At 45.3% G+C, this 27122-nt stretch overlaps 1 protein-coding gene across 1 annotated transcript in view; it reads left to right on the top strand.

The window, feature by feature from the left end:
• The window catches only part of RNGTT (RNA guanylyltransferase and 5'-phosphatase), a 319301-nt gene that overhangs the window by 47053 nt on the left and 245126 nt on the right, over positions 1-27122 (top strand). Inside the window, exons 7-9 of the mRNA XM_068149390.1 lie at positions 3161-3270; positions 4882-4983; positions 26899-27034. Of these exons, the coding sequence (XP_068005491.1) occupies positions 3161-3270; positions 4882-4983; positions 26899-27034 (348 nt within the window). The remainder of the gene's footprint in view (positions 1-3160; positions 3271-4881; positions 4984-26898; positions 27035-27122) is intronic.

The following is a 27122-nucleotide window of genomic DNA, read 5'->3' as shown; positions in this document are numbered from 1 at the left end:
TTTTCTGTAATATAGAAGTTATAGAAGTTTTTGATATTTTTATTCATCTCTGCTTAGGCTTTCCTCTGGCATTCAGGACAGCAGCTTCACTTCAGTAACCTGGTTTAGACCATGAATGAAACAATGCAAGTATGTATTTTACACAACCCTTTTGTTAGAAACCCAGCTGTTTTCCTCTTTTGTTAAGAGGTTTCTCCTAGATTGGCTGAGAACCCTTAAAAGTTTGCTGCTGCAGAAGTAGATTTGTTCTTTCCCTCGTTTTCCCTACGGTGTAGGTTGGAAGTGTTGAGACACATAACATTGGTACATCACCCAGGTGGAGGTGTGTAGCCATTTGAGTTTCCCAAACCCCAATGGAACATGGTCTAGTCATGGGGTCTGTGTTGATAGGTTGGATTTAATGATCCTCGAGGTCTCTTCCAACCTTGGTTATACTGTGATGCTGTGATAGAATTTAGTTGCCTCCCTCTCCTGTTCCCCCCTGGTGAAGAAAGTTAGGCAGAAGAAAAAGGGGGAGACAGCAAAAGAAAAGGTGTGCACTGACCTGTAAGTTAAAAAAGGCAATTTTAACAACATAAAAAAGGTATTTAGGGAAGAGGAAGGTGCAGAGGTATTCATGGAAAGGAATACATGCAGGTATATATACAGAACAGACTGGATGGCAATGGATTCCCTTTGGATACAGGCCCCACGTGAAGCAGCAGGCCTGGACCACATGGCAGGCTGGCCAGACCCCATGGCCTGCAGCACAGAAGCAGAGGGGTGAAAGCAAGAGGGAGGCAGAGAGTGACTGCCCCTTATACAGAGCGCAGACAGGCAATGGGAGTGGAATAAACATTACCTGGGGACCCCTCCCCCAGGGGGGTTGAGTTACCCACCTGCCTAGGTCAGGTTTCTCTGCCCACCTGAGGAGTCAGTTTAACTCCACCCCCCTGCAAGCCTAACACACAGCAAGGTGAAATCCCTGTAATTGAACTTACTGTGATCATTATACCACATTGGTCTGGTATAATTAACATCTTTAATTGAAAACATGTATCTCAAAGATTTGGAGAGAGAGTGAAGTGAGACTTAATGATTTAATCTGCTGAGATACTGTAAAAAAAAACCAAACCTAAAACAAACCACCAAAAACCTTGTGCCTAAATATATTTCCTAGTAGGTAAATAATTATCAAGCTACTTAACATTTATCTCTCATGTTACATTTGCAACAAGGCTGGTGAGAGGCCTTGAGCACAAGCCCTATGAGGAGAGGCTGAGGGAGCTGGGATTGTTTAGCCTGGAGAAGAGGAGGCTCAGGGGTGACCTCATTACCCTCTACAAGTACATGAAAGGTGGTTGTAGCCAGGAAGGGGTTGGTCTCTTCTCCCATGCAACCAGCACCAGAACAAGAGGACACAGTCTCAGGCTGCGTCAGGGGAAGTTTAGGCTGGAGGTGAGGAGAAAGTTCTTCACCGAGAGAGTTGTTAGCCATTGGAATGTGCTGCCCAGGGAGGTGGTGGAGTCACCATCCCTGGAGGTGTTAGAGAGGGGATTGGACGTGGCACTTGGTGCCATGGTCTAGTCCTGAGGTCTGTGGTTACAGGTTGGACTCAATGATCTTTGAGGTCTCTTCCAATCTTAGTGATACTGTGATCTCTACTGTCAGTGAGCAGCTCTTACCTTCCACAAATCCAGGAAAACATAGAATTGTTGGTGTGGTAGCACCACTTATATATTAAAAAGTGGTCTTTAATGTTTCATAGGCCAATTTTGTCCTTATTTTCCAGTTTACCTATTTTGAGGCCATCATTTTGACACACTTGTGGTGTCACAAAAGACTTCTGCCAGACAGTGATTTGATCCAGGCTTACAATACTGTATTAAGTTTAGACTGTCGTCCACAAACAGGTGTCTTGCAGTACCTTATGTCATACTTTCTAGTACTAAGGATGATTAATTTGATCACTGCAAATCTTTATGTGACCAATTTACTATTCAATACTTGATACTTGTATGCTGTCTTTTTTAAAGCAAAATAACTTGCTTCCTCTAAAAATGATTTTAGGTATTATTTTATTTCCCCTTCCATAAATAACTCCTTTCAGTTCCTGGTTTTCTAATATGGTTCACTAGTGACTTCACTGGGAAAGCTCAGTTGATCTATCTTGGTATTTGGGGATAAATTTTAAAGGTGTGTTTAAACTAGTATTGCTTGTGAGGACCTAGTATTGCTTATGGCTTGCAGAGGGACCTCGACCGACTGGACAGATGGGCAGAGTCCAGTGGGATGGCATTTAACAAGTCCAAGTGCCGAGTGCTGCACTTTGGCTACCGCAACCCCATGCAGAGCTACAGGCTGGGGTCAGAGTGGCTGGAGAGCTGCCAAACAGAGAGGGACCTGGGGGTGCTGATTGACAGCCGCCTAAACATGAGCCTGCAGTATGCCCAGGTGGCCAAGAGGGCCAACGGCATCCTGGCCTGTATGAGGAATAGTGTGGCCAGCAGGAGCAGGGAAGTCATTGTGCCCCTGTACTCTGCATTGGTTAGGCCACACCTTGAGTCCTGTGTCCAGTTCTGGGCCACTCAGTTTAAGAAGGACATTGAGACACTTGAACGTGTCCAGAGAAGGGCAACGAGGCTGGGGAGAGGCCTTGAGCACAAGCCCTATGAGGAGAGGCTGAGGGAGCTGGGATTGTTTAGCCTGGAGAAGAGGAGGTTCAGGGGTGACCTCATTGCCCTCTACAACTACCTGAAGGGAGGTTGTAGCCAGGAAGGGGTTGGTCTCTTCTCCCAGGCAACCAGCACCAGAACAAGAGGACACAGTCTCAAGCTGTGCCAGGGGAGGTTTAGCCTTGAGGTGAGGAGAAAGTTCTTCACTGAGAGAGTCATGGGCTGCCCAGGGAGGTGGTGGAGTTGCCATCTCTGGAGGTGTTCAAGAGGGGATTGGACGTGGCACTTGGTGCCATGGTCTAGTCCTGAGGTCTGTGGTGACAGGCTGGACTTGATGATCCTCAAGGTCTCTTCCAACCTTAGCGATGCTGTGATACTGCGATCAAGTTGTCAAGACGTGTTCCATCTTGTCTGGACATGTTCTGATCTGCTTTCTGCAAGTTTATTATTGTTAATTATAATAATAATGATTATTACTACTCCTTTTTTTCTTTTGTTTGTTTTAGGGTGCCGTTTTCTTGGAAGGAATAACAGTTAAATGTGTGACCCAGGTGACAACACAACCAAAGCTGGGAGGAATACAGCAAAAATGTCAGCAGTTCTGTGGATGGGAAGGGTATGAGAACATGTAGAACTTGTGTGCTTGTACTGTCTAGAAATAAAGGTCATGGTTTTAGTGTTGCAGAAGGAAACAGCTCATTGTAAAAATAAAAAAAAGGATGACTATTTTTGGATGGATTGTTCAAAGCAAAAAAGCAAGCCTCGACAGGCTGGACAGTTGGGCAGAATCCAGTGGCATGAGATTGAACACATCCAAGTGCCGGGTTCTGCACATTGGCCACAACAACCCCATGCAGAGCTACAGGCTGGGGTCAGAGTGGCTGGAGAGCAGCCAGGCAGAGAGGGACCTGGGGGTGCTGGTTGATGGTAGGCTGAACGTGAGCCTGCAGTGTGCCCAGGCAGCCAAGAGGGCCAATGGCATCCTGGCCTGCATTAGGAACAGTGTGGCCAGCAGGAGCAGGGAGGTCATTCTGCCCCTGTACACTGCACTGGTTAGGCCACACCTCGAGTCCTGTGTCCAGTTCTGGGCCCCTCAGTTTAGGAAGGAGGTTGACTTGCTGGAAGGAGTCCAGAGAAGGGCAACAAAGTTGGTGAGGGGTTTGGAACACAAGCCCTATGAGGAGAGGCTGAGGGAGCTGGGGTTGCTTAGCCTGGAGAAGAGGAGATTCAGGGGTGACCTTATTGCTCTCTACAACTACCTGAAGGGAGGTTGTAGACAGGCGGATGATGGTCTCTTCTCCCAGGCACCCAGTACCAGAACAAGAGGACACAGTCTCAGGCTGTGCCAGGGGAGGTTCAGGTTGGATGTTAGGAAGAAGTTCTATACAGAAAGAGTGATTGCCCATTGGAATGGGTTGCCCGGGGAGGTGGTGGAGTCGCCGTCATTGGAGGTGTTCAGGAGGAGACTTGATGGGGTGCTTGGTGCCATGGGTTAGCTGTTTGGGTGGGTTGGATTGGTTGATGGGTTGGACACGATGATCTTGAAGGTCTCTTCCCACCTGGTTTGGTTTATTCTAATAAAGGTTTATTCTAATAAAAGCACACAGCAGTGAAACAGATGAGCATCTTGTATTGTGATATGAGGTGGAATGACCAGATATTTATATTAAGAACCGAGACCCTAAAGCTGTTTTTCCATTGACATCACAAAACATTTTCAGGTGAATTGTTGCTCTGCAAATTCCAGACATAGTCTAGTCCAGCTATTTGTGTAAAATTGAGTGCTTGCTCAAGCTGCAGACTTAGTTGTACAACTGCTGGTACACTTTCTCATTGAGGTACAGTGCTCATTTTTATAGCTGGCTTGGATTGTGTCCAGTGTTAATGAGAACATGGGTTTTAGTATCTCAGATTCTGAACTCCTACTTCTGAAGCTGATGATCTAAGGAGGTGCTCACAGTGTTTCCTACCTTGCTGGTGCTTATAAGTTCTTCTAGTGCTTGTAATTTGGAAAGTTAGAACTTCAAAGTACAACAAAGTCTCCTATTTTGTGAGGAACAAATGGTCTTACCAGGCACAAATTTCATTCCTCTTGCAAGCTCAAAGTTAACCTTGCAGCAAGTCTGGTACAAGGTGTGACATCAGTTTAACATACAAAGAACGCATTGCCTTGTCTGACTCTTTACCTGCAGAGCATTAATACATTTTTTTTTTCTTTCCTTTTCAGGTCTGGATTCCCTGGAGCACAGCCTGTTTCCATGGACAAACAAAATATCAAGTTTTTGGAGCAGAAGCCATACAAAGTTAGCTGGAAAGCAGACGGCACTCGGTAAGTTCATTTTACCTGCAAGACACAAACACACAGCAAATTGGGTAGGTGATTTGTAGTTACTGAGGAAAGCAAATTCACTTGCACAAAGGACAGAGTATGTTCTAGCAACAAAACTGACCCCAGAGATAAATTTATTTGCTGTATTAGTACCCAACAACATATGCTGGAGTTTGTGGCTGAGTTTCTTTTTAGGAACTGCTCTGCAGACTGACTGTCAAATATATGAACTTTTATTTTTCTCCATAACCCTTTCCTGTCTCTCAGCCAAGCCTTGCCACTAAGGTTTGTTAAGCTAAAGAATTTGTTTGTAAAAGCTAAATTAAAACTTCTAGTTGATCCTTCAGAAGGTGGCTAGTATTTTTCAGTTCATACGGGGAGCCTTTGTTCAAACTTCTAGTTGTGGTCATAGTATCAGTCAGGGTTGGAAGGGACCACAAGGATCATCTAGTTCCAACCCCCCTGCCATGGGCAGGGACACCCCACACTAGATCAGGCTTGCCAGAGCCTCATCCAGCCTGGGCTTAAACACCTCCAGGGATGGGGTCTCAACCACCTCCCTGGACAACCCATTCCAGCCAAAGAATCAAGAGTTTTGCCTTCCCTCACCAGTTCTTTCACATTCATTGTAGAGGTTATTTGTAACAGGATACAACCTGACTGGATTGATACTTTGAACTTTTTTTAATGTCTTTATTTCTGGTTTGAATTGTGTCCTTGTTTTGAGCCATGAGCTGCTCAGGACAAAATGACAGAAAGGTATTTTACCCCAAAGGGAGTAAAATAAAAACACACCAAATTGGAGGTTCAGTATGCATGCTGTTTACAAATACATACAGAACTACAGCAGGTATCCAGGGTAAAGGAATATATACACAAATTAGGCCCACTTCTCCACCTGGGCCTACCAGGCCAAAGCCTTCCAAAGCCTGCCTCCCCCACTCAGCCTCAGCAGGCCCAAGAGCAGACTGAACTGCTTACCCCCAGGTGAGGCTTACCGGGGTTCAGTGCTGCCCCTCCAGCTTGGCTCACCAGGCCTTAACCAGGTCTGAATGCAAAGGGAGATAGAAGGGAGAATTTGCTGTGAACTCCCTTTATATAGGGAGATGCAGGATGATTTGATAGGATAAAAAACACTCCTGTTCCTCCCCTAGTCCCTGGAGGACTTTTTATCTCTATTGTAGGACACCCAGTCCTAAACCCATAATAAAATGTATCCCTGTATTGAATTTCTCCAGTGTTCTCATGCTAGCATTTCAAAGTAGGAGAAATGCTACACATCATCAGATACAGAATAGGAAAACATTTCTTTTTCTCTGTTTGTAACTGGTTATAGACCAGTCTCAACTGCATGAAACTCAGTTGTCTGAGCATTGCATCTGGTACCATTTGGTATACTCTCAATTTCTTTGTCTTGTATGGAAAAGCCAGGTCATGCAGGGTCTTTCTTGCCCCTAGGATAATCTTGAAGGTCTCTTCCAACCTGGTCTGGTCTGGTCTGGTCTGGTCTGGTCTGGTCTGGTCTGGTCTGGTCTGGTCTGGTCTGGTCTGGTCTATTCTATTCTATTCTATTCTATTCTATTCTATTCTATTCTATTCTATTCTATTCTATTCTATTCTATTCTATTCTATTCTATTCTATTCTATTCTATTCTATTCTATTCTATTCTATTCCATTCCATTCCATTCCATTCCATTCCATTCCATTCCATTCCATTCCATTCCATTCCATTCCATTCCATTCCATTCCATTCCATTCCATTCCATTCCATTCCATTCCAAGCAGCTTGGATGGGGTATAGAAAGTATTTGCTATTCATGTTGAAATACAACCTCAGATGTTAACTGCCTCATTTCATTATACACTTGCAAGGAGGTACAGTGGCTGCTCATATAAATCTCCCTTGAGTAAAATTCCAAAGGAATTCATGAGACTAAATATTTGTAACAGATTGGAACATTCATGTGATGACAAGTGTTTGCTTGAGATTTTCACATCATCATCAGTGGGGATCCATACTCTCACCTTTTGTTTTTCATCAGTACTTCTGACTTCAAAACTAAAATCAAGAATCCCAGCTCTTAGTAGAACTGTTTTTAACTCATGCTACTCAAAAGCATTCATATCATGCTCTTTGCTGTGGGCAATATCTTAAGGTAATGATGTATTATAGTAGTATCATAGTATCAGTCAGGGTTGGAAAGGATCACAAGGATCATCTAGGTCCAACCTCCAACCCCCCTGCCATGGGCAGGGACACCCCACACTATATCAGGCTGGCCAGAGCCTCATCCAGTCTGGTCTTAAACACCTCCAGGGACGGGGCCTCAACCACCTCCCTGGACAACCCATTCCAGGGCTTCACCACTCTCATGGTAAAAAACTTCCTCCTCACATCTAGTCTGAATCTCCCCACCTCCAGCTTCATTTGATTCCCCCTAGTCCTATTACTACCTGAGATCCTGACAAGTCCCTCCCCAGCCCTCCTGTAGGCCCCCTTCAGATACTGGAAGGCCACAATTAGGTCACCTCAGAGCCTTCTCTTCTCCAGACTGAACAGCCCCAACTCCTTCAGTCTGTCCTCATAGGAGAGGAGCTCCAGTCCTCTGATCATCCTCGTGGCCCTTCTCTGGACACCTTCCAGCACCTCCAGATCCCTCTTGTAATAGGGGCTCCAGAACTGGAGGCAGTACTCCAGGTGTGGTCTCAGCAGAGCTGAGTAGAGGGGGAGAATCACCTCCCTTGACCTGCTAGCCACACTTCTCCTGATGCAGCCCAGGATCTGATTGGCTTTGCGGGCTGCAAGTGCACACTGAGAGCTCATGTTGAGCTTCTTGTCCACCAGCACCCCCAAGTCTCTCTCCTCAGGGCTGATTTCCATCCAGTCCCTGCCCAGCCTGAATTTGTGCCTGGGATTGCCTCGACCCAGATGCAGGACCCTGCACTTGCTCTTGTTGAACCTCATGAGGTTGGCTTGTGCCCACCTCTCCAGCCTGTCAAGGTCCCTCTGGATGGCCTCCCTTCCCTCCAGCATGTCTGCAGCACCACACAGCTTGGTGTTATCAGCAAACTTGCTGATGGTGTACTCAATGCCACTGTCCATGGCACCCACAAAGATGTTGAACAAGCTTGGTCCCAGGACTGATCCCTGAGGGACTCCACTTGTCCCTGGCCTCCCCTGGGACATGGAGCCATTGACAGCTACACCATAGTCACTAGTGTCTGAGTAACAGGAAGAATCTGAATTGTGTGACACATTCATTTCAGTAGCCTGACTTTTATTTCTAGGAGATGTTCTTCACATACAGTAGCAGTTAAGCAATTGGAGTCTTTGCTAAGTGGAGTGACTAATTTTTATTCGCTTAGAGCAGATGAATAGATTTTTATACCTGCTTTAACTTGATGGGAAGTGCAATTACAATGAATATACAGAGTAAGAGGAGGACTATTAATGCTCATTTGTGCACAGTGCATTAGTCTAGCAAAAGGGATCAGTGCTAACGTGTTTGAAAGTTGTAAGGCATTGACTGTGTTTAAAATCCAGGTGGTGAGAATTTTTGTTTTGAGGCTGGTAAGGTTAAACTTTGGTCTTATGTATAGATATAGATAAAAGAGGTTTTGTTTCAGCAGTGCAGTGGAAAGCATTCTTCCATGTGCTGAGACAGCAAAGTGAAGTTTTCCTACTAAAGAAACAAACAGTGTAGGCTGTCTTGGAAAGTTTTTCCTGCGTTCTTTGGTTTATTAGTTTTGTTATCTTTAGTAATAGAATGGAGTGTCCCCAATCATTGTAAGCCTGGAGAATATGGGGAATTGGGTGTCTTATGAAAATTACCAAGTGGGTCCACATGGAGTCAGTCAGGATTCAGCATTGTTCAGCCCATGGTAAAAAAAACCCTTCAGGTTTTTCTCATCTTTGGAGTTTGTGCTTGAAGGGTTTGCTAGCTTGGGCAAAGCATGGTGTGAAAATCCAGCATGACTTTGCACTCAGTATGGCATCCAGGCATTAAGAAATGGGTGGGAATATTGGGTTAATGGACATTGGTTGGCTGCACACCAACACTTGGGTAATGTGATGCAGGTGCTCACAGGGTGCAGGGTTACAGAAACGTGGTGTTGGGAGAGCCAGGCTTATCCTCAGAGCAGTACAGTGCCTTCAAGAACTGCTGAGCCTGAACAAATAAACTCAGCCAACTTAAACTGACCATGCAAAGAGCCAGGTGGGAGTCTTTGCATTTATTATGCTTTTAATCCACAAGCCAGATATTCTGCCCATGGACTCGGCCTGTGAAACTATGAAAATATGTATACAAAGTATTAATGTCCTGTGCAGCTTAGTCCTTCAGGAAGCCTTTGTTTTGGAGATTGGTTTACACTGGTATTTTGGTATGTACTAAAGACAGGTTATGGAAATGTTTTCTTGTAACTGAAAGCTGTTGCTTCAAGAGGTAGTAATAACAGCTAATAATGTTTTGAAAATGATTGCTCTATAGAAGGCAATTTGATATCAAGGGAAAGAAATACTTCATGTGTAGTGACTCTACTGTGTGTTGCCACTGAAGAATAATCTGTTCAGAACTGTAGGTCATTAGGTAATACAGGTCGGTGTGTCTTGGAATAAGATGCTGTAAAATCACAATTAGTGTATTCCATAGGGTTCTAAGCTGCTTTCCCACACTGGTTTGTTGTTTTGTTTTTTTCTCTTGGTTTGTCTTTTCATTGTGAAGAGTTTTGTCATAATTTGTTACTCATTTGGAAAATGGAAGTCTTGTGGAATAGTCTTATTTTCTTACTCAAATGTACAGGATGCATGTATACCCCTGTATGTACAGGATGTATGTTTACCCCTGTACTCTGCACTGGTTAGGCCACACCTTGAGTCCTGTGTCCAGTTCTGGGCCACTCATTTTAAGAAGGACATCGAGACGCTTGAATGTGTCCAGAGAAGGGCAACAAGGCTGGGGAGAGGCCTTGATCACAAGCCCTATGAGGAGAGGCTGAGGGAGCTGGGATTGTTTAGCCTGGAGAAGAGGAGGCTCAGGGGAGACCTCATTGCTCTCTACAACTACCTGAAGGGTGGTTGTAGCCAGGAGGGAGTTGGTCTCTTCTCCCAGGCAACCAGCATCAGAACAAGAGGACACAGTCTCAAGCTGTGCCCGGGGAGGTTTAGGCTGGAGGTGAGGAGAAATTTCTTCACTGAGAAAGTCATTCATCATTGGAATGTGCTGCCCAGGGAGGTGGTGGAGTCACCCTCCCTGGAGGTGTTCAAGAGGGGATTGGATGTGGCACTTGGTGCCATGGTCTAGTCATGAGGTCTGTGGTGACAGGGTTGACTTGATGATCCTCAAGGTCTCTTCCAACCTTGGTGATGCTGTGATATTATTCTGTGTACTAGAATAATTAGGGCACTTGGAATACTGCCTCTTGTGAAAGAAATTAAAGCACACATGTAATTTCTTGGTGGGCACTTTCAGTATTATGGACATTCTTTCCTGTGGCTTTGGAGTTCTGGAGTGGTGACAAAACAGGGTGGATGAAGAATAAAACTGAAGGAACTACACAGTTATTTTAAATATCCTCAAAACAGTAAATTGCAGTTGATTATGGAGATGCTCAGGCTGATAGGTGTACTCAGAGAAGATAATGGTGCTGCCAGGATCCAGTGTTAACATTCTTTCAGCTGGATTTCATTGTGATAAGCAGATTAAAGATGGAAACCTGACCTATTACTTGGACGTTTAGGCTGTGTCGGTGATAGCTAACCCTAATCAACACTGAAAAATGCCTACAGCAGCTTTTACGTTGGACATGCTTCTGATTATGTTGTTCTCCAGTGATCCAGACTCCATGGATAATTAAATAGATTTCCATTAATTATCCTGAATGCTTGTGTTGACAGGCACGACCTTCCTGAATTTAACATTAAGACATCAGTTAGTGGAGAATCAGTGTATGGATCTCCTGCTTGCTTCTCTGGAGACGAAACCCTCGTCATCAAATACCTCTGAAGCTATTCTGCCAAGCATGGCTAAGATGCAGCAGTCCAGGGTTTGCATGTTACAAGATTACTTAGCTTGCAGAACTTTTTGTTTTGCTTCATTCTTTCTCTCTCACAGCTGTTTCATCAACTTGATTTGATTTAATCATAGGATAATAGAATGGTCCCAGAGACTTAACCAATAACTTTATATGGCCACAACAACCCCATGCAGTGCTACAGGCTGAGGTCAGAGTGGCTGGAGAGCGGCCAGGCAGAGAGGGACCTGGGGGTACTGGTCGATGGTAGGCTGAACATGAGCCTGCAGTGTGCCCAGGCAGCCAAGAGGGCCAATGGCATCCTGGCCTGCATCAGAAAGAGTGTGGCCAGCAGGAGCAGGGAGGTCATTCTGCCCCTGTACACTGCACTGGTTAGGCCACGCCTTGAGTACTGTGTCCAGTTCTGGGCCCCTCAGTTTAGGGAAGATTTTGACTTGCTGGAACGAGTCCAGAGAAGGGCAACAAAGCTGGGGAGGGGTTTGGAGCACAAGCCCCATGAGGAGAGGCTGAGGGAGCTGGGGTTGCTTAGCCTGGAGAAGAGGCTCAGGGGAGACCTTGCTCTCTACAACTACCTAAAGGGAGGTTGTAGCCAGGTGGGGGTTGGTCTCTTCTCCCAGGCAGCCAGTACCAGAACAAGAGGACACAGTCTCAAGCTGCACCAGGGGAGGTTTAGGCTGGATGTTAGAAAGAAATTCTTCATAAAGACAGTGATTGCCCATTGGAATGGGCTGCCCGGGGATATGGTGGAGTCACCATCATTGGAGGTGTTCAGAAGGAGACTTGATGGGGTGCTTGGTGCCATGGTTTAGTTGACTAGGTGGGTTGGATTGGTTGGTGGGTTGGATTGGTTGATGGGTTGGACATGATGATCTTGAAGGTCTCTTCCATCCTGGTCTGGTCTGGTCTGGTCTATTCTATTCTATTCTATTCTATTCTATTCTATTCTATTCTATTCTATTCTATTCTATTCTATTCTATTCTATTCTATTCTATTCTATTCTATTCTATTCTATTCTATTCTTATATTGTACTTTGTTAAGTAAAACAAATCTTACCTTGGTTAAATAACTCATCTGAGTTATTTGCTCAGCTTACACAGACTTGTTAACTTTCTCCATCCTTAAATACCTTCCAGCAGCAGTAGTTTTCTCTAGAAGTTTCATGGCTGAAGCCTTCATTTGTAGATTGTTTTGACTGACATGCCGAGTCTTAACCTCACTGAGGACTTTCCATGTCTGCAAAGGCTTTTGCCATTCCTAGATTTCAGCTGGAGCTGAACTTTCATACTTCTGGTTTAAGAGCCGTGTTGCTGGGGGTTTTTGTTGTTGTGGTTTTGTTCTGTTGGCTGTTTTCTGTTTATTTGTGGTAGAACAGTGTGTACTTTCTTGCTTTCTTAGTATTGCTACATTTTTCTACCCATTTTGTTGCTGTTGTGGTTGTGACAAAGCAAGTGTTTCCCTAAATGAAAGAACATTACCATCTTGTATTGACTAAACAAATTGATTCAGTTGTTTGACAAGGATTCTATAAAATATTCTTTGGGTAATTTAGTGGAGTAATATCTTACATGGTTCTGTAAATGTGTGGGTATTGAACCTGATTTGGATAAAAACTCATCTTCCTCCATTAGCTTGGAACCTTGTTACGTGTTGGATTGGATTCTCCCCCCCCTTTAATAATGAATCTGCCCCAGACAGCAAATTCACCACACGGAATTTGGAAGTGAAAATGTAGTTGTATTTACAAAAGAGCCTAAATATAAAGGTATAACAAATGATGAGCATGTACAAAGTATATTTTCATGTGTATGTACAAGGTAACAACAGCACACGCCCCCTAGGCCATTCCCCCAGCCTCTCTCAGGAAGAAAGGGCCCCAAGAAAGCTATACAGCCACACGTGTTCCCTCTCCACCCCCCTGTGCCATTGTAGCAGCCAAAATAGAGAAGCCCCAAGGTCAGGAGAATAGCACAGCCTGAAAGCCCAAGCAGGAGCGGTGAGCAAGCAAGAGAGCATCTGGTGCTGCAAAATATAAGCTATTTCTTCATGCCAGTTGAGTGAGATAGAATAGAATAGAATAGAATAGACCAGACCAGACCAGACCAGACCAGGTTGGAAGAGACCTTCAAGATCATTGCGTCCAACCTATCATCCAGCACCACCTAATCTACTAAACCATGGCACCAAGCACCCTGTCAAGTCTCCTCCTGAACACCTCCAGTGATGGTGACTCCACCACCTCCCCGGGCAGCCCATTCCAATGGGCAATCACTCTCTCTATGTAGAACTTACTCCTAACCTCCATCCTAAACCTCCCCTGGCACAGCTTGAGACTGTGTCCTCTTGTTCTGGTTGCCTGGGAGAAGAGACCAACCTCTGCCTGTTTACAACCTCCCTTCAGGTAGTTGTAGAGAGCAAGAAGGTTTCTCTCATCTTTCCTTCTGGAGCATGTTGGCTCCAAAGGAACATGCAGTGTGAATGACTCCTTCTCCCCTCCTCTTTATAAATGCCTAGGTGTAAAAATGTGTACATTTGCATTTCAGATGTAAACAAACTTGTAAGTACAAAGAGCTTTGGAGCTCACTTCACATTTTCTCTGTTTGGAAAATGTTGTGCCAGCTCTTTGTGTGTATGTAAACATTGTCTGCAACTCTGGTTTGAGGAAAAAGACCTCTAAAATTATATTGCTTTGAGGTATTTATTTGTTTTTAAAATATCAGTTAAGAGTACAGCTGTTCTTGCTGCTTTTACCCTGTATTTTTCTTACTGGAATTTTATCCTGCATATGAATCCTGGAATGAAGCTAGAATCGCAACAAAGTTGGTGAGGGGTTTGGAACACAAGCCCTATGTGGAGAGGCTGAGGGAGCTGGGGTTGCTCAGCCTGGAGAAGAGGAGACTCAGGGGTGACCTTATTGCTCTCTACAACTACCTGAAGGGAGGTTGTAGACAGACGGATGTTGGTCTCTTCTCCCAGGCAGCCAGCCCCAGAACAAGAGGACACAGTCTCAGGCTGTGCCAGGGGAGGTTTAGGCTGGAGGTTAGGAAGAAGTTCTGTACAGAGAGAGTGATTGCCCATTGGAATGGGCTGTCTGGGGAGGTGATGGAGTCACCATCACTGGAGGTGTTCAGGAGGAGACGTGATGGGGTGCTTGGTGCCATGGTTCAGGTGGGTTGGATTGGTTGATAGGTTGGACTCAATGATCTTGAAGGTCTCTTCCAACCTGATTTATTATTATTATGAGGAGGAAGTTCTTCACCATGAGAGTGGTGAAGCCCTGGAATGGGTTGTCCAGGGAGGTGGTTGAGACCCCATCCCTGGAGGTGTTTTAAGACCAGGCTGGATGAGGCTCTGGCTAGCCTGATGTAGTGTGGGGTGTCCCTGCCCATGGCAGGGGGCTTGGAACTAGATGATCCTTGTGGTCCCTTCCAACCCTGACTGATTCTGTGGTTCCATGATATTTATTTGAACAGTTGTCAAACCTTTGGTGTCTTAAAAATAATTTGAATGCTAATCTATTCATAAAGCACAGAAATTCCAAAGGGCAGTCTTCCCACTACTAAAATCATGGCTTTTGGCTTTGAGGTGAAATGTGTGCTGTGTGTTAACAGAGGCTAGAAGGTAGGGAGGGCTATACCAATGTATCCAGATTGGCAGTGCTCTGTTTCCTGAAAAAGTAGTTGCTATCTGAATATGCTAATTGTACCAGTGTGTTCAAGGCATACTCTGTGACTCTGTGTTATCAATTTTGTACTGTAAAGTGATTAACCCAGGTGGTTAGCGGCCTGCTGCATCCCTTGATATGTATCTCATTAATCCTGTTTGTAGCAGATGTTTCTCCTAATGAGTGGTGCTGAATGTTCAGACAGGAGTAGGGGTGGTAAAAGTAATGAGACACTAGTTTTGAAGGGAAAAAAAGAAATAATAATAAAAAAGGCTGCTACCACTAAGAATAATAAAAAGCTTTTAAGTGTCTGTGGAATAATTCAAATTAATACAATCAAACAGGACTAGATTTTATACTGGTAAAATGTGACCTGAACTGAATGCAAGCTATTAAGGGGTGTAACTAATTTTCTTGCATTTGCATGAGTACCTTCTGATTTTTTTTCCTCAGATCTGTACACATGCAGACCTAGTGAAAAGTAATCAATCTGATCATATTACTGTGGCTGTTCAATTATGGTAAAGCAGCTCTTAGGAAAAAAATGTTGAACAGGTAGTTCTGGCCAAAGGCTGTTACATGTGAGAAATACTCATGCAGATTTGATGGCTTGCAAATATCTAAAGGCCAGCAAGCAGATAAAGAGTGGAAAGCAGCACTGGTTAGGCCACACCTTGAGTACTGTGTCCAGTTCTGGGCCCCTCAGTTTAAGAAGGATGTTGACTTGCTGGAGCATGTCCAGAGAAGGGCAACAAAGTTGGTGAGGGGTTTGGAACACAAGCCCTATGAGGAGAGACTGAGGGAGCTGGGGTTGCTTAGCCTGGAGAGGAGGAGACTCAGAGGTGACCTTATTGCTCTCTACAACTCCCTGAAGGGGGGTTGTAGACAGGGAGAGGTTAGTCTCTTCTCCCAGGCAGCCAGCACCAGAACAAGAGGACACAGTCTCAGGCTGCACCAGGGGAGGTTCAGGCTGGAGGACAGGAGGAAGTTTTACACAGAGAGAGTGATTGCCCATTGGAATGGGCTGCCCAAGGAGGTGGTGGAGTCGCCATCACTGGAGGTGTTCAGGAGGAGACTTGACAGGGTGCTTGGCTGCATGGGTTAGTTGGTTGGGTGGTGTTGGATGATAGGTTGGATGTGATGATCTTGAAGGTCTCTTCCAACCTGGTCTGGTCTATTCTATTCTATTCTATTCTATTCTATTCTATTCTATTCTATTCTATTCTATTCTATTCTATTCTATTTAATAGTAATAATAAACCAGGTTGGAAGAGACCTTCAAGATCATCGTGTCCAACCCATCAACCAATCCAACCCGCCTAAACAACTAAACCATGACACCAAGCACCCCATCAAGTCTCCTCCTGAGCACCTCCAGTGATGGTGACTCCACCACCTCCCTGGGCAGCCCATTCCAATGGGCAATCACTCTCTCTGTATAGAACTTCTTCCTAACATCCAACCTAAACCTCTGCTGGTGCAGCCTTAGACTGTGTTCTCTTAACATGTCTAAAAGGTGTTTGTAACAGCGTAGTTAACTAACTCCAGAGATGTTCTAATTTTAGCTTTATATTACCTGGAGTACTGTGTCCAGCTGTGGGGCCTCCAACGCAAGGGAGACATGGACCTGCTGGAGCAGGTCCAGAGGAAGGCCATAAAGATAATAGCAATAATTATAATAATAATAATAGCAATAAACCAGATAGGAAGAGGCCTTCAAGATCATCGCGTCCAACCCATCAGCAAATCCAACCCACCTAAACAACTAACCCATGGCACCAAGCACCCCATCAAGTCTCCTCCTGAACACCTTGAGTGCTGTGTCCAGCTCTGGGCCCCTCAGTTTAAGAAGGACATTGAAACACTTGAACGTGTCCAGAGAAGGGCAACAAGGCCGGGGAGCACAGATGATCAGAGGGCTGTAGCACCTCCCCTGTGAGGAAAGGCTGAATTGAGGCAATTCAGACGGAAGAAGTGAAAGCTCCAAGGATACCTTATAGCTACATTTCAGTATCTGAAAGGGACCTAGAATAGCATAGAATAAACCAGGTTGGAAGAGACCTTCAAGGGCTTGTGTTCCAAACCCCTCACCAACTTTGTTGCCCTTCTCTGGACTCGTTCCAGCAAGTCAACCTCCTTCCTAAACTGAGGGGCCCAGAACTGGACACAGGACTCAAGGTGTGGCCTAACCAGTGCAGTGTACAGGGGCAGAATGACCTCCCTGCTCCGGCTGGCCACACTGTTCCTGATGCAGGCCAGGATGCCATTGGCCCTCCTGGCTGCCTGGGCACACTGCAGGCTCATGTTCAGCCTACCATCAACCAACACCCCTATGTCCCTCTCTGCCTGGCCGCTCTCCAGCCACTCAATTAATAACTAGATGTGACAGAACTTGTCATCCCCAGTCTGAATCCAAAGGGACTTGATTGGCCAAGGAAGGAATTCTTGCTCTAGGTTGTGGTTCCTCATTTAGATGTGCCTGCAACAGTGTCAAAACTGAAAAGAAGTGATAGAATGAAGCTGTTGTTTCTGTGTCCCTTTCTTGAGTGGCTAAGGAGCGCTGCTGATGTGATACCATATAGGAGGTAGCAGGAGGAGTATTTTGTGAAGTAGCAGGCTTGATGCTTCACAGTTCTGAGGCCTTTTGAGACCTCCCCAAGTTTTGTGGTCATACTTCTGAGCTCTTTGAAAAGGACTACTTAACTGATTATTCATCTATAACTGTTTGAATCTTTGAACAGAATGTCTTGTAAGGAAGCTCTTATCTTTATTTATAAGTAGTTAATGCATTAAAATGCTTGTTATGTAGCTTGTGCTATGAATGCTAATCTTGGAGTATTCAACTGCAATCCTGAAATGTTCTAATTAGATCAAGACAAATGATGTGCCTGCGTGTGTACTTGATGTTCAGGCAACAAGTATCAGTGATTACTGGTTTCTTCAGTTACTTTACTTTCTCTCCAACCACTTCTAACATCATGTCTTGTGCTGCTGGTTCTCTTGGGGAGAGTATGGGCACCTCCATGAAGTGTAGGGGCTTCAGATCAATCAGGGAAGAATGGCATTCAGCTTGTGAAATTTTACTGTACAGATTTACTGTACAAGAAGGATGTGGACCTGCTGGAAGGTGTCCAGAGAAAGGCCACGAGGATGAGCAGAGGGCTGGAGCACCTCTCCTGTGAGGACAGACTGAAAGAGTTGGGGCTGTTCAGTCTGCAGAAGAGAAGGCTCCGAGGTGACCTAATTATGGCCTTCCAGTATCTGAAGGGGGCCTACAGGAAGGCTGGGGAGGGACTTGTCAGGATATGAGGTAGTGATAGGACTAGGGGGAATGGAATGAAGCTGGAGGTGGGGAGATTCAGGCTGGATGTGAGGAGGGAGTGGTGAAGCCTGGAATGGGCTGTTCAGGGAGGTGGTTGAGGCCCCATCCCTGGAGGTGTTTAAGGCAAGGCTGGATGAGGCTGTGGCCAGGCTGCTCTAGTGTGGGGTGTCCCTGCCCTTGGCAGCAGGGTTGGAACTAGATGATCCTTGTGGTCCCTTCCAACCCTGACTGATACTATGATCCTATGATTTCTAGGGCAGTCCTTTCCCCTGGAGCTGATCGTCTAACCCGCGAGCACAAGTGACAGTTGTGTTCTTCTGTGGCTTGTGCCTGTGATGTAGACAGAACTGACCCAGCATATATTCTGTCATAAATCAGTTCAAAGTTAAGGGAACCTTCTTTTTCAAATCTGGGATACTCTTTTCTTGACTGCTATGTTATGGGCCTCCATGAGAGACACCTTGATTCCCTTGCTTGGGGAAAGAAGAAATGTAACTACTTTTCAGCTGACACTACATTAATTTGCTTTTCTTTTCTGTTCAGGCTTCAGGCATTAGTTTCCTGCTAAATCCACAAGATATTTTCAAACTAAAATTTGTGGAGGAGGGATGTCCTTTTAAGTAAGCTCAAAGCTCAATATCTAATAATAATACATTGCAAGAGAATTCAGCAGTTCAAACTTGAGATGTAATTTGTTCCATTAATCGTGGAGCCTTTCAAAAAAGCAATCAGAACATCATACTGTATGGTTGCTTTCCAGTAGTGTTCCTCCTTCTAAGGTAGAAATGTACTTTAATATGTACTTGACCAGTTAGCATCATTGCAGTGTGGGGGAAACAAAGACAACCCAGTATTTGAAATTAATCTGTTTCTGTTACTGGGTGACACCTTTTCTAGCTAGGCAGCAATTCTTTAGTTTTACACTAGGTACATCATAAGCATAGGATCAATAAGGTTGGAAAAGATCTCAAAGATCATCAAGTCCAACCTGTCACCCAAGACCTCATGACTACTAAACCATGGCACCAGGTGCCACGTCCAATCCCCTCTTGAACACCTCCAGGGACAGTGACTCCACCACCTCCCTGGGCAGCACATTCCAATGGCTAACAACTCTCTCGGTGAAGAACTTTCTCCTCACCTCGAGTCTGAACTTCCCCTGGCGCAGATATAAGGACTCCTCAATAGGTAGTAGTTGTTAGATTAATTTACCCTTCATTGTAGGGCAAATGATGATAACAAGATGACTTCAAATTTAACCCCTAAGGTTTAATATCCTTTTAGAAATAAAGAAACAAACCCCTTACACCACTCTTTAAGTTAATTAAAACCCTGGAAGGCAGTCAAGAAAAGCTCTGTAGCTGGAGATTCTTTTTTAACCTTGCTAAATTCTTGGGTTTGCCAGCTCTGTTGCAGAGTTTCACAGTCTAATAATACCTCAGATAGAAAAATGTGGTTTTACATGGGTTTTGAATTTGCCATCTGTTAGTTAAAGGCATCTTTATCCCTGATTATAAAACAGGGAAAAATAAAGTTTGAACTTAGTCTAAACTATGATACTTCATTAGGAGCAAAACCAGCTTCCATCGTTCTTTTGTGTTTTTCTATGCTCTGCAGTGCATAGGGTTCTGCACATTGGCCACAACAACCCCGTGCAGTGCTACAGGCTGGGGTCAGAGTGGCTGGAGAGTGGCCTGACAGAGAGGGACCTGGGGGTACTGGTTGATGGTAGGCTGAACATGAGCCTGCAGTGTGCCCAGGCAGCCAAGAGGGCCAATGGCATCCTGGCCTGCATCAGGAACAGTGTGGCCAGCAGGAGCAGGGAGGTCATTCTGCCCCTGTACACTGCACTGGTTAGGCCACACCTTGAGTACTGTGTCCAGTTCTGGGCCACTCAGTTTAGGAAGGAGGTTGACTTGCTGGAACGAGTCCAGAGAAGGGCAACAAAGTTGGTGAGGGGTTTGGAACACAAGCCCTATGAGGAGAGGCTGAGGGAGCTGGGGTTGCTCAGCCTGGAGAAGAGGAGACTCAGGGGTGACCTTATTGCTCTCTACAACTCCCTGAAGGGAGGTTGTAGACAGGCAGAGGTTGGTCTCTTCTCCCAGGCAGCCAGTACCAGAACAAGAGGACACGGTCTCTGGCTGCACCAGGGGAGTTTTAGGCTGGATGTTAGGAAGAAGTTCTATACAGAGAGAGTGATTGCCCATTGGAATGGGCTGCCTGGGGAGGTGGTGGAGTCACCATCATTGGAGGTGTTCAGGAGGAGACTTGATGGGGTGCTTGGTTGCATGGGTTAGTTGATTAGGTGGTGTTGGATGATAGGTTGGACGCAATGATCTTGAAGGTCTCTTCCAACCTGGTTTATTCTATGTAATCTATGTAATTCTATGTAATCTATGAAAAGGACAGTGGATAGCTTGGGAAGAAAATGTATAGAAAGCAACATGTGGAGATTCTGAATATTAATTTTATATTCTCATTAAGGATTTTGAATCAGAAACCAGGTGTGTTCTGAGAGCTGAGGGAGAAAACCACTCAATTCACCGAGGAACAGAATAAGAAAGAGTGGAACACTATTTAGTTGTAGAAAATGCAAAGTCATGAATAAGAAATATTGGGAGCTGGAGATTGTTAATTGGAAATGACTGTCAGTCAGAAATGAAGAGACTTCTCTTTTTTTGGTTTAAAATTCTGGGAGGCTGTTGATGGAACAATTTAACCTAACAGGATGTGAGAGAAATGCAAAGTGTTGGTACATCCTGAGCAGACTGACTTCCAAAGGCCAGTGTGTGTAGGTTAAAAACATATTACTTAGAATTTGGATTATCAAGTCACAGCTGGGGTTGTACAAGCAGCTCGTGTGCAGCAGTGTTTATGGCTGGCTGATGTGCTGTGGAGCTGTGCAAGTGCAAAGGCATGTACAGCTTTGAAAATGATGTTTGTGGCAGAGCTGTCACTGTGATTTTCCTTTCTGGTTTTTTTTCCATGCTGTAAATGGTAATGTGTCTTCACACAGATTCCTCTGGTAGTGTTCCTGTATCCAGGCTGTGTTACCATTCAGAATACATGTTTTGAACCAGCCACAAATAATGGAAGAATCACAGATTCTTAGAGGTTGGAAGGGACATTGAAGGATAGGATAGGATAGGATAGGATAGGATAGGATAGGATAGGATAGGATAGGATAGGATAGGATAGGATAGGATAGGATAGGATAGGATAGGATAGGATAGACCAGGTTGGAAGAGACCTTCAAGATCATCGTGTCCAACCTATCATCCAACACCACCTAATCAACTAACCCATGCAACCAAGCACCCTGTCAAGTCTCCTCCTGAACACCTCCAGTGATGGCGATTCCACCACCTCCCTGGGCAGCCCATTCCAGTGGGCAATCACTCTCTCTGTGTAAAACTTCCTCCTGACCTCCAGCCCAAACCTCCCCTGGCATAACCTGAGACTGTGTCCTCTTGTTCTGGTGCTGGCTGCCTGGGAGAAGAGATCATCCAGTCCAACCCCCTTGACAGAGGAGGATCACCTAGAGCAGGTCGCGCAGGCGGGTGTTGAATGTCTCCAGAGAAGGAGACTTTTCAGCCCCTGGGCAGCTTGTTCCTGTGCTCTGTCACCCTCACAGTGAAAAACTTTTTTGTTACGTTGATGTAGAACCTCCTGTGCTGCAGCTTGCACCCACTGCACCTTGTCCTGTGATTGGACATCACTGAGAGGAGCCTGGCTCCTTCTTTCTGATGCTTGCCCTTTTTGTATTTATAAAGAGAAGAAGCCAAGCGGAGCCTCCTCCATTTATTGGGACTTTAGGGTGCATTGCTCCATCTGCCACAGGCCAACTTCAGACTTGTCTAATTTAAACTGCTACTCCAGGGCCAGCACAGTTTGGGTTGAGTCCAGGACATGGAACTGCAGCGGCTTAGTGACACTGATAAATGATCTCCTCCTGTCAGTGGATAGAGGGCAATCATTAATTTTCATTCTCCTGGCTCTTTCTACAACATTTGATGTGTCAGGCCAGAAGCTGATGCTGTCTTGCCAGGAGGTAGTGACAGAGTCCAAAGTGGTAAAGTGACTTAGCCTTGTCCTAGGTCTGCAGAGTGGTGACACGCTCGCGACTTTGAAGTGTTGCCAATCCTGAAAGGAGACTGACAAACTGAAAATGAGACCTGCAGGATTTAGTTGTTGCCTCTCCATCAGCAGTGGTATTAGGGATGCTAATTGCTGTTCTGTGTTGGGTGATGCTTATCTGTGTGGGAGGGCAGTGCTTTCAGAAGGCTGAGTTCTAGGCTGTGTAATGAACTCCGCTGGGAACGGAGGGCTGCCTCGTATTTTGTGCTTGGAGTTGATGATGGAATTTCTCCCCTCTTGCATTCTTTAATGTGATAAAGCAGACAGAAGCCTGTTTAAAAGGGAAAAAGAAAAATAAAAGGCGATGACGCTGATACCACATCGAAATAAATAATTTTCTTTGATACAGCCTGGCTGAAGAAGCATTGTGGGGCAAAGAAAGCTCCTCGAGGACATGAGTCTTGTTTTAAGCTTCCTCTGAAAAATAATAATTTCTAAGCCATTTTTGCTACTTGACAGGCTGGAGAGGTGGGCACAAGCCAACCTCATGAGGTTCAACAAGACCAAGGGCAGGGTCCTGCATCTGGGTCGAGGCAATCCCAGGCACAAATCCAGGCTGGGCAGTGACTGGCTGGAAAGCAGCCCTGAGGAAAGAGACTTGGGGGTGCTGGTGGATGAGAAGCTCAACAGGAGCTCTCAGTGTGCACTTGCAGCCCACAAAGCCAATCAGATCCTGGGCTGCATCAGGAGAAGTGTGGCCAGCAGGTCAAGGGAGGTGATCCTCCCCCTCTCCTCAGCTCTGGTGAGACCCTACCTGGAGTACTGCATCCAGTTCTGGAGCCCCTGTTACAAGAGGGATATGTAGGTGCTGGAACGTGTCCAGAGAAGGGCCACGAGGATGATGACAGGGCAGGAGCACCTCTCCTGTGAGGACAGACTGAAGGAGTTGGGGCTGTTCAGTCTGGAGAAGAGAAGGCTGCTAGGTGACCTAATTGTGGCCTTCCAGTATCTGAAGGGGGCCTACAGGAGGGCTGGGGAGGGACTTGTCAGGATCTCAGGCAGTGATAGGACTAAGGGGAATGGAATGAAGCTGGAGGTGGGAAGATTCAGGCTGGATGTGAGGAGAGAGTGGTGAAGCCCTGGAATGTGTTGTCCAGGGAGGTGGTTGAGGCCCCATCCCTGGAGATGTTTAAGGCGAGGTTGGATGAGGCTGTGGCCAGCCTGATGTAGTGTGGGGTGTCCCTGCCCATGGCAGGCAAGTTGGAACTAGATGATCTTTGTGATCCCTTCCAACCCTGACTGATACTATGATATTATGATACTTGAAGACTTCCCCCCCCAAATTAGTTGTGTTGAACTCAGAAGATACAGTCTGAAAGTTTGAGGAAGCTGTGCCATGTTTTAAAAGTACCCTTAAGATTTTTGTAATGAATATAAAGTACAAGATTAACATATGTAACCCTATTCCTGGGACAGTTGCTGGGATTCTGTCTGAGGGAAATAAATTAAACATAGGTAAGGCACATCATAAAGTTGAAGTCAGTGGCAAAACTCCTGTGAACTTGTAGGAGATCAATTTCGGTGTAAATGTGCTTTGGCAAGCACTAGGCTGGCTGTGTGTTAGGGAGTGTTTTCAAAGCTGCTTTTGTGAATCCTAATAAGCTGGGAAAGAGGATAGAGGCTGTATGCTCTGCTGAGTGCAGTATTGGATTTGGAGCTTGGGAGACACAGTTCTGTTCTTGTTCCTGACTTTGAATAACTAAGTTGAGGGAGACCAAGTCGTTTCCCTTCTTTTGCCTTAGATAATATTTTCCTGAAATGTGATTTAAAATTAACTGTTGGAAAATACTGAATTCACCTAAAAGAGAAACCTCAGTTTTTACCTATTCATTTTCAGTGTAGCTCAAGTCAGCTAAAAAAATCCCCAACCAAAAGCACCTGAAAATCTGCCACCATCAATAAACAAACTAAAAAGGAAAGCTTAATAAATTCATTCTTCTAACATATATTTTTGGGCCCACCTGATGTGGACTGCATGAACACAGTATGGAGTACTGCATCCAGTTCTGGAGCCCCTATTACAGGAGGGATCTGGATGTGCTGGAAGGTGTCCAGAGAAGGGCCACAAGGATGATCAGAGGGCTGGAGCACCTCTCCTAGGAGGACAGACTGAAGGAGTTGGGGCTGTTCAGTGTGGAGAAGAGAAGGCTCCGAGGTTACCTAATTGTGGCCTTCCAGTATCTGAAGGGGGCCTACAGGAAGGCTGGGGAGGGACTTGTCAGGATCTCAGGTAGTGATAGGACTAGGGGGAATGGAATGAAGCTGGAGGTGGGGAGATTCAGGCTAGAAGTGAGGAGGAGGTTCTTCCCCATGAGAATGGTGAAGCCCTGGAATGGGTTGTCCAGGGAGGTGGTTGGGGGCCCGTCCCTGGAGGTGTTTAAGCCCAGGCTGGATGAGGCTGTGGCCAGGCTGATGTAGTGTGGGGTGTCCCTGCCCATGGCAGGAGGGTTGGAACTAGATGATCCTTGTGGTCCCTTCCAACCCTGACTGATACTATGATCCTATGAGTATATGTGGAGGCAAATGAGCCTTGGTGCCGCTGCCTTTGTTTAGGTGTGTTAAAAATAATTGGTTTGTGAAGAAGGACTTTTTCCAAAATGGTATTTGGTGGTTGGCATGTTTTAAAGTTTAAAGCTTAAAGTTATGAATACTCTGGGAGGTGGTAAGGAGAGCTGCTTGCCTAATGCCAAGAGCTGTAACTCTTTGCTAATGAAATTCTCATCCTCTTTCCTGAGTTAGCCTGTTAATGCTAATGTCCAATTAGAATTAATAACGGCCCTTGCCTCAGGACCAGAAGCGAGGAAGAAATAGCTTCTAATGAAACTTTGGATGGTAACATTTCTATGACTAGGTGTTTTATCAGCTTCTGACATTAATCTGTGTGGACACCATGACCCTTTTCTCTTTAACTCGCTGGTCAGAGCTGTTGTTGCAGCGGACACTGGCTGTTTTGTTGTGGTTGGATTGGCAGTTTGGAGAGGTTATGTTTGTGACTCAGGCACAGTTCCATGCTTGCCTGTATAGTTACCAGAAGTGAATGGGCAATTCTGTTGCTGCTCTTCATACTGCTCCACTCTTGCTCTGTTATTCACTTGTCCTGAATTCAGATTGAGCCATCTGATACAGGACCATGTCATCTTGTGTACTTGCATAGAATCTAATTCAATGGGGCCTGGTTACTAATTGGGTCTTTTGGGTGCTCACACAATAGAGATAATTAGTAATAAGTGTACAGCTGTAATAGCAAGTAGTGTTCACAGCATGCAATATAATACATGACAGTTGAGCTCCTGTGTGCTGTTTTAGTTCCTAGTGGATGTATTTGAGAAGTCATTGCTCTTCTTTCTTTGCCTATGTGGTGTTGACCAGAAGTGCTCTCTCAGTTCTGATACAGGTGCAAATACCTCAGTTAACTTACTAAAATATATCTGGTCAGGGCACATCCAAATAATATTCAGTAACATACTGCTCAGCAGTCTGCAAGGTTGCTGCTGAGAAAGCTTCAAGTGTCATCTGGGTAAAACTTAAAACCTGACATTAGGCACATGAACGTAGCCTTTTAGAGGTAAACAAGCAAAACAACCAACCCAGCTGACCAACCAAACCCCCTCATTAATGAACAAATCCCATTTCACCAAATAGGGAATAGAACAGATTAGAATAGAATAGACCAGACCAGACCAGGTTGGAAGAGACCTACCTTTGAGATCATCGTGTCCAACCTATCATCCAACACCACCTAATCAACTAAACCATGCAACCAAGCACCCTATCAAGTCTCCTCCTGAAGACCTCCAGTGATGGTGACTCCACCACCTCCTCAGGCAGCCCATTCCAATGGGCAATCACTCTCTCTGTATAGAACTTCTTCCTAACATCCAGCCTAAACCTCCCCTTGTGCAGCCTGAGACTGTGTCCTCTTGTTCTGGTGCTGGCTGCCTGGGAGAAGAGACCAACATCCGCCTGTCTACAACCTCCCTTCAGGTAGTTGTAGAGAGCAATAAGGTCACCCCTGAGTCTCCTCCTCTCCAGGCTAAGCAACCCCAGCTCCCCCAGTCTCTCCTCATAGGGCTTGTGTTCCAAACCCCTCACCAACTTTGTTGCCCTTCTCTGGATTCATTCCAGCAAGTCAACCTCCTTCCTAAACTGAGGGGCCCAGAACTGGACACAGGACTCGAGGTGTGGCCTAACCAGTGCAGTGTACAGGGGCAGAATGACCTCCCTGCTCCTGCTGGCCACACTTGGTCCTGATCCAGGCCAGGATGCCATTGGCCCTCTTGGCTGCCTGGGCACACTGCAGGCTCATGTTCAGCCTACCATCGACCAGTACCCCCAGGTCCCTTTCTGCCTGGCTGCTCTCCAGCCACTCTGACCCCAGCCTGTAGCACTGCATGGGGTTTAACTGAGTCTAGCTTTATCATCCTCCTGTGTTTCATACAGCATTAAAGCTTGTGTTATTTGTAACAGTTTTTTCAGGCATTGTTTTATCTGTACACAACAAAATTTTGGTATATGTATATGTATTCTGAACTTTTATCTTTGAAATGCTGTCTTTGTGATAATTGCATTGAACTACATTATCTACTGTCCTGAAGCAGCAGGTTTCAAGTTTCACCTCTAAAAAATACCTTCTAAAATGCTTTTCTTTAATGAAGTCTGTCATGATTGATTTATTTTTTTCCGTGCTTAATATAAATCAAACCAGTAGATATTTAGAGGCTATGCCTTTAAGCATAATATTTTAACATTGCCTTTGCAGGTACATGATGCTGATTGATGGGAAGAATGAAGTTTACATGATTGACAGAGACAATTCTATTTTTCATGTGTCTAATCTGGAGTTTCCGTTCCGCAAAGATCTCCGCACACATCTAACAAATACTCTTCTGGATGGGGTAAGGAGCATGCTGCAGAATGATTGTAACAATTCAAGTGTCATTTGCTTTTACTTAGGAGCAGGGCCACGTTTTGGGGCCTGGATCA

The sequence above is a fragment of the Melanerpes formicivorus genome, unplaced genomic scaffold, assembly GCF_026170545.1.
Source record: "Melanerpes formicivorus ecotype bairdi unplaced genomic scaffold, bMelFor1.0.p_v2 SCAF_2, whole genome shotgun sequence".
NCBI lineage: Eukaryota > Metazoa > Chordata > Aves > Piciformes > Picidae > Melanerpes > Melanerpes formicivorus.
Note: the sequence above shows the minus strand (reverse complement) of the source record. Positions and strands in the feature narration are given on the sequence as shown.